Source organism: Lucilia cuprina, chromosome 6 (assembly GCF_022045245.1).
Source record: "Lucilia cuprina isolate Lc7/37 chromosome 6, ASM2204524v1, whole genome shotgun sequence".
Lineage (NCBI taxonomy): Eukaryota > Metazoa > Arthropoda > Insecta > Diptera > Calliphoridae > Lucilia > Lucilia cuprina.
Window position 1 is genome coordinate 35455262 of NC_060954.1, and position 7654 is coordinate 35462915.

Here is a 7654-nt window from a genome sequence, read left to right on the forward strand (position 1 = left end):
CCCTTGGTAAGACCGTCAAATTATTTCTCAAATGTTTACATGGATGTTAAATTTATTCGTGCAATTTTTTTAGATTTTAACTGTAATAGTATCCAAGATTAATGAATTTTTGTATTTCATTTATGTGGATGGTGCCACGGTAATCATATTGGTACTAAAGTCGCTCCGACAAAATTTGAGGACTCTAACTGTTATATTATCTCTAATATACGGATGTAATGTTTTCTTAATATGGGTGTGGCATCTCGTCCACTTGAAATTTTAAAATAAAAAGTAGCCTTTGTTCCTTCCAGATATAAAGGAACATACAGTGAAAATCGGTTCAGTAGTTTAGCCTCCTGTAAGGTACATACAAACAAACATACATTGATTTTCATATATATAGATAAATCCCTTTTTGGGTTGGAGATCCTGAATAACAAGGTCGCCGATACAAGGTTGTTTAGGTCCTGCACCTCCCAACCCTCTATCTGCCACGAGCGGTAGGAAAAATGGGGTTTAAATTCACAAAGTTAATATATAAATATTGATATTGCGACATAATGTAGGGTTTCTAGGGATAATCATTCAAAAAAGTACTTTGGATCTCCGTAATCTAGTTACAGATCCAGTTTGTGATTTAAATTCTTTAGTTTTTAATATCTAAACAAAGGCTTTTTCAATATGTCTAATAAACTGTTAGAAAAATCGTTTATATTGTTCTGTCATATACTGAATCATCATATTTTCTTATTGAATAGATAATGTGGTGAATATATAACTTAAAAAATTCGATTTATTTGGCATGTCATTTAAATAAAGTAATCACTTCAAACAATAAAAAATTTAATTAAAATTCATAGAATTTCTAAACGGAAATTAATACCAAATTTAATTTAAATGAAATTAGAATAAAACTATATTATGAGAAACTGTTTAATTAACAAAAATATTTAACTAAATAAATGTTGGCGTTTATTTGGATAATTTTTGTTCTAATAAAAACTGGAGCAACTGGAGCTATAAAATAAAACAATGTTTTTAAGAAAATTTACTTCTTTACGGAAAGTGTTAGAGAAATCAACTAGAAATAAATTGGAAACAAAAATGGTGAGCTAAAATAAACAAATTAAAAAAGTAGAAATGCATAATATTTTTTATTATTTAGAAACTTTTGACAACATTTACGTTATTTACTGTGCTCGTCTCATTGACTTTTGGAGCAGATACTAATCCTAGTCGCTTCAACAATAAAGGACAATATAGGTCAGATCAATACTATGACGTCAAGTCCAATAATGGACGTTATTATAAAAATCGCGAAACATACAATCAACGTCGTTATTACGATAATTTCTATAAAAAATACAATCCCGATGTACAACCTCAAGAGGCTCGTATTGTTGAACATATTGTAGAACCCATTCAAGAAGATGGCAGTTATGCTTACATTTATGAAACAGAGAATGGTATACATAATGAGGCTCGTGGTACGGCCACTACTTTGGACAATGGTGACACTGCACAAAAAGTAGAGGGTTCTTTCTCGTTTGTAACTCCCGAAGGTATACGTGTTGGTATACGTTATGTGGCCGATGAAAATGGTTATCGTCCTATAATCACTTGTAAGTAGTTTATGTTTCCAATTAGTAGTTCGGTTAGAAAATATTTTGTCTTTTTTTTAATAAATTTTTAGATGATGGTCTAAATGCTGAACAATTTACTCGTTCCCAAGCAGCAGCCAATGTTGAAATTACTAAAGTGTGATAGATTTAAATATTTTAATTTATTTACTGTCAACATAAATACGTGCATATTTATATTGCATATTTATAATACTTAAACGAAACAATTGTCCAATTCACAATCAGTGTTGTATGATTGTATCGTAGTAAGTGGTACTTTTATACAGTTTTCTTATTACAATTATTGCAATAAATGTATGTTTTTTAAATCAATTTTTTTATGTATTACGGTTATAGATTCACAAAAATATATATTTAGGGTTGTTATTAGATTTTTTAACTGTATAACCACATCCCAAAGGAAGAGAAGAAGAAGAGCTTACATCGGGTTTTATTTGACCCAAGTCGCTATACAAATTTTCATTTAATCAAATTTTATAACGATGGAGAATCCAACAATGCAAAGAATTCGAAGAGATAAATGTTTTTGCTCCCATTCGGCTATCTAGAGACTTTCAACATAAACTTTCAACCAATTATATTTGTGGCAAGGGTATCAAAATTCAGCTTATTTTATTGTCATTTACTGTCTCCACCCGGAGGCATGTAATCTTGGTGAAGCCTCCGCCTTGCTGTTATTGCAATCGCGGGGTACAAAGAGGTGGCCAATACCTCTAGTTTGGCCGGGACTAAAAATTTGTTACAGTCTACTGTTTGGCCTACCTTGCATAGATTGAAAGAAGTCAGACCAGAGTACCGCACCGTACTACGGGTGGCCAGTTGCCCGCTGGACTATAATCCATGTAGAGAGTAAGAGTCAATATTTCGGGATAAGTTCTTTGCTGTTGCCGAAACAATAGATACCCCACAGAGGAGTGAATGTGGGACTAAGCGTAGGCAATGAGTTGGTATTAATTATATATGGTACGGGATGAATGTGAGGTACCGCGGGCCTCACCACACCCGTCTACCTATAATGAATGTGTCGTATGTTTTTCTCTTATGAGTGTGTCGTATGAATTATACCATTAAATTTTCTTTTCTTGTCCAGATATGTATGTATAAGTAAATTCTGTTCATATCAGAATTACCGCAGTGTGTCCCTGTGAGTAAGAGCAATGTATTCGGCTTATTTGATGGATTTGTACTTCGGTCCACCGGTTACGTCTCTAGGTGCTGTTGCCGAATCAACAGAGGCCATCCAATGATTAGAGATTAGATAGCTCGAGTACTTCAGCAAAGTGCTTGTGCATGGATCGGTCAAAGCCAATGTACAAAAATTACCACCTGAGTTCTTCATAGAAGGATTTAGTTGCGCGTGGTATACCGTTCTCAAGTTTATCCAGTGGAGGAAAAAGACCACCGTGAAATAAGGCCGTTAAGGCAGGTGTTTACGTTAAACACTTAGATATTCTTCTTGTTATTTACTGCAAACAAAAAATCTTCCTCTAAATTTTCTTGAAATTTCTTTCGAAATTTCTTGCATCCTTACAGAAAAATGTATTTATATTTTAAATAAAAATGTCTTTAAAAGAAAATTGCCATTAAATAACTGTTTTTTTGAAAAATCAAATAAATACAAAAACAATCAATCGCTTTAATTATTAGAAAAATTATTTTATGTAACACCCTAAGAAATGTTTAAATAACACACATATACAAACTCAAAAACTTGATTTGCATTAGTAATATATTAGTAAAAAGCTTTCATAAAAATGATTTTAAAATCTATTCTATAAAGAGCTTTTAAACATTTTAAAGCCTGAAGGTACGCAATGTTTATTAAAAATTTTAAATTTCATCTTTTTATTTTTATACCCTACACCGCTATAGTGGAGAGGGTATTGTACGTTTGTGCTGATGTTTGTAACACACAAAAATATTGGTAATACCCTCCTTAAAATCTACCGATCGATTCAGAATCATTTTTTGAGTCGATTAAGACATGTCCGTCCGTCTGTCTGTCCGGGTGGCTGGCTGGCTGTCCATGTAAACCTTGTGCGCAACGTGCAGGCCGCAATTTTCAAAATAATTTGATGAAATTTGGACAAAGCTTGTTTTTTGGACGAAGCCTATTGAAAATGGTTGAAGTCGGTTGATTATTTCACCTAGCCCCCATACAACCGTACCTTCCGATTTATGCCATAATTACGTCAAATATACTATTACCTCTCTAAAAATTGGCACAAATAAGTTTTGTATAAGTATTAATGACACTGCAGATCGGTCCTTATTTGACCGTATAAAAAACCCCTTCAAAAAATGTCTTAAACGTCTAAAATTGACTTGTAACCATTTGTATTGCAATGAATCACAACAAAACTAAATGTTTAAAAATCATTTAGAAAATTTTGTTTGTTTATCAATTAATTGCTTAAATACCTTGGAATTAAGTTAAAATTCAACATAAAAGTTTCTTTATGAGTATGGTGTGGGGTATTATATGGTCGGCCATTCTCGACAATACATTCCTAACAATTAATTAGTATCTAGTTGTGTACTTACCTACAGTTTATCACAAAATCTGTTTACTGAAATATTGGCCACTGGGTTTTTGCAAAAAGGTTGAAAATTATTAAAATTTGTCCTTTTTTGCTTTATTAAAATTAATATTTTAAATAAATTTTTAAATTTTATATATAATACAATGGTCGACTTTTATGGCCATAGTTTGAAAGATACCTTATATTGGAGGTAGGACCAATTAAGGTCCTTATAGAATTAGGTGGAGAGATTATAGTTTCCTTAAAAGTGTTATGCTAATTATGAGTTTCGTTTCAATATTGACATTTTGAGTCATTTTCTGAAAGGGACCTTACATGGATATATGGTCAATTATATTCCGATCCTTATAAAATTTGACAGAGAGATAAAAAACTTGTTAATGTCCAATTTTGTTGGTTTACTGGAATTTTGTAACAAGTTATGAGCGTTAAAGTAATTTTCTAAAACGATCCTATATAAAGGGTAGAATCAATTATGGTCCGATATAAAACTTAATTAATGTACAATTACGTTGTTGTAAAAAAGACATTTAATATAATTTTCTCTAATTAAGTCGATGCCGCGCAAATGTAAAAAGATAGAAAAATTGATACTGACTAGTTAACCATTTGTATTGAATAGAATTGTGGTAAATATCCCGTGTCTTAGTTTTGTCCCACACTGTAGGTTTTCTAAGTTACTTATCCACTACTTACATTATAATTATATTACACATTCTTAGTAGAAAAATGCATCAATGTCTTAAAATTACTACATCATCAAGGGTAAATTATATAATGAATTGTTTCAACTTAACATTTTTATTAGCAATCCTAAACTAAAATCTGCAATCCATTAAGATTAAGACATAAAAATGTTGATTGTGTCCTCTATAATAAATTATATGTATCTATATACAAATATGTTGTAAAATAATTATTTGAATATTTTAAGCAAAAATGCAAAATTACTAATTGCAAATGTAAAAAAACTTTTTGTTAAAATAGCATTGCATAGTTTTACGTATTTTACGAGTATAATTTATAAAATTTTATTAATTTTAACAAACATTGGTGACATTTTAGTATTTATAATTAAAAAATTTTACATTCATTTTAAAATTTAATTAAAAAGTCAATATCAAAATGGTAATTTTTGTTATTACGCAGCAGTTTGACGGGACAGTCCCGAACTGATCACTTAACCTACCACTTGTGGTGGCCCCTAGCCATCTGACTACCTAGGTGATCAACCATTTTAACATGGGCTTGTCCTACGAGGAAGTCAATCGTCGCTCTACACCCTACAAAGAGACAGTAAAGAGACGATTGCCTCCGCTGTCGCTTACAAAGGGGAAAGTGACGACTGTCTTCATTCTCGTTTACAAAGAGTTTATTTTTGACGAAAGACCAAAAACATACGAATTGTATTCAGCCAGGTGGTAAGATATTAATGGAACAAAAATTTAAAAATTTCAAGTGTCCACTCTCTAGAATACTATGGGACAATAATGTGACGATTGACCCGAAAGATATAAATTTGAATCAACCAGATGGTGGCATATTAGTAGAAAGTAATAATCATTTCTTTAAAAGAAGGGTAAAATAACTTCTTTCGGAAGTACAATAAAAAATCTAATTTTAAGAGTATAATCTCTAGGTTACCTGAGGACAGTAAAGAGACGACTGTCTCCGCTCCCGCTTACAAAGAGGACACTAAAGTGACGACTGTCTTCATTCTCGATTACAAAGTGTACATTCGTGACGAATGACCCAAAACATACGAATTACGTTACGAATTACGGTGGTTAACTATTAGTGGAAATTACTGTCTTTTTCGTATGCATTGACTTTTTGTTGAACTGCTGGGTAACTTGTTTCAATAATTATGACATTTATGTGCAATATACGTACAAAATTTACAAGACATAGCAAATGTCTAAATTTAAGTTATCCATTGCATAAAGTATTTGATAATATTTTTTAAGATATTCCATACCCAGCAAAAACTTGACAACAACTTGCTATTTTAACCACTTACCTATTTTTATAATTACTTGACTAGGAACTTGACTTCAGTGCCACAATCGGCAACTCCTATAAACAGTGTACTTTGGCCGTTACTAAATTTACACAGCCTACTCACACGCATAGAAAACAGAATTCAATCTCATTTGAGCTGTCAGTGACATCATTTTGTATAAATATCTCAATTAGGTAATGAGATATATACGTTTACGTGATTTCGGGAGGAGACCTATGGCTAATTGTGTTCCGATCGAAAAAAAACGTTTACGGTAACATTTATGTATACAAAAGTACTATTTGTGGCAAAGTTTATGTACGTATCCTAATTAAGTAATGAGTTATGTACCTTTTAGTGATTTTCAGTTGGGGACCCTGTATGGGAACTATGATAAATTGTAGATAATTGTAGACCAAATATGGATCGATCGGGAAAAATTTTACAGTATTATTTCTGTTTACAATATCAAAGCATGTGCAAAATTTATATCTTGATGTTTTAATGAGTTATGAGTATTTAAGTGACTTTCGGGTGGTTACCTTGTATGGGAGTTATGACTAAAGTTTTATTTCCTTTATATGAATTCTATTTATATTATACTTTAATTTGTAAACTTTTGTGAAGATATCAACATTTTACCGGAAGTTGATTATAATAAACTCATTTTCCAGGAATATGTACCTTTTAGTACAATTTTCAAACAGTGTCAAGCATTCATGGAGAAACAAAAGTGATTTTTATGGAATTATATTGCACAGTTTTTGTAAAAAATTCATTAGATGGTGTAAAAAACCGTATTAGGAAAATAGTGACACTTTTTGCCAAGTTTTATTAATTTACGTAACTTCGTTTTTACGTGAGCGTGTTTATACCCTACACCACGATCGTGGGAAGATTATTATACGTTTGTGTTGATGTTTTTAAGACACAAAAATACCCACCTTAAAGTATACCGATCGATTCTGAATCATTTTTTGAGACGAATTAGACATGTCCGTCCGTCTGTCCGGATGGCTGGCTGGCTGTCCATGTAAACTTTGTGCGCAAGGTACAGGTCGCAATGTTCAAGATAATTTGATGAAACCCAGCATGTTTTTTTTGGCAAAGAGACAAAGTCTATTGAAAACGCTTGAAATCGGTCCAATATTACACCTAGCCCACATACAACCGTACCACCCGATAAGGGCTTTTTATGTCATAATAAGTTTTATATAAGCACAAATAAGTTTTTATAAGTATTAATGACACTGATAACAGATTTTCGTAATGATCGGCCCTTATTTGACCCCCTTCAAAAAATGTCTTAAACGTCTAAAATTGAATTGTAACTATTTTTATCGCAATGAATCACCACAAAACTAACTGTTATTTAAAAATATATCCTTTTTCCAAATTTACCGAGGATCGGTCCATATTTGACCTACACTCCTATATAAAGTCTCATTTAGAAAATTTTGTTTTTTATCAATTAATTGCTTAAA

At 31.7% G+C, this 7654-nt stretch overlaps 1 protein-coding gene across 1 annotated transcript; it reads left to right on the top strand.

The window, feature by feature from the left end:
• The first annotated feature begins 1014 nt into the window (after positions 1-1014).
• LOC111688672 lies at positions 1015-1746 on the top strand. Its single transcript, XM_046954081.1, has 3 exons — positions 1015-1089; positions 1148-1604; positions 1676-1746. Exons 1-3 carry the CDS (start codon positions 1015-1017, stop codon positions 1744-1746), a joined length of 603 nt encoding a protein of 200 aa, XP_046810037.1.
• Positions 1747-7654: the final 5908 nt, after the last annotated feature.

Excerpts from the sequence above, each read along its gene's own strand:
- LOC111688672 (XM_046954081.1), top strand. The coding sequence starts at position 1,015 with ATGTTTTTAAGAAAATTTACTTCTTTACGGAAAGTGTTAGAGAAATCA. Across the intron at positions 1,090-1,147 it reads ATAAATTGGAAACAAAAATG|AAACTTTTGACAACATTTAC; the intron begins GTGAGCTAAAAT and ends TTTATTATTTAG. Across the intron at positions 1,605-1,675 it reads TTATCGTCCTATAATCACTT|ATGATGGTCTAAATGCTGAA; the intron begins GTAAGTAGTTTA and ends ATAAATTTTTAG.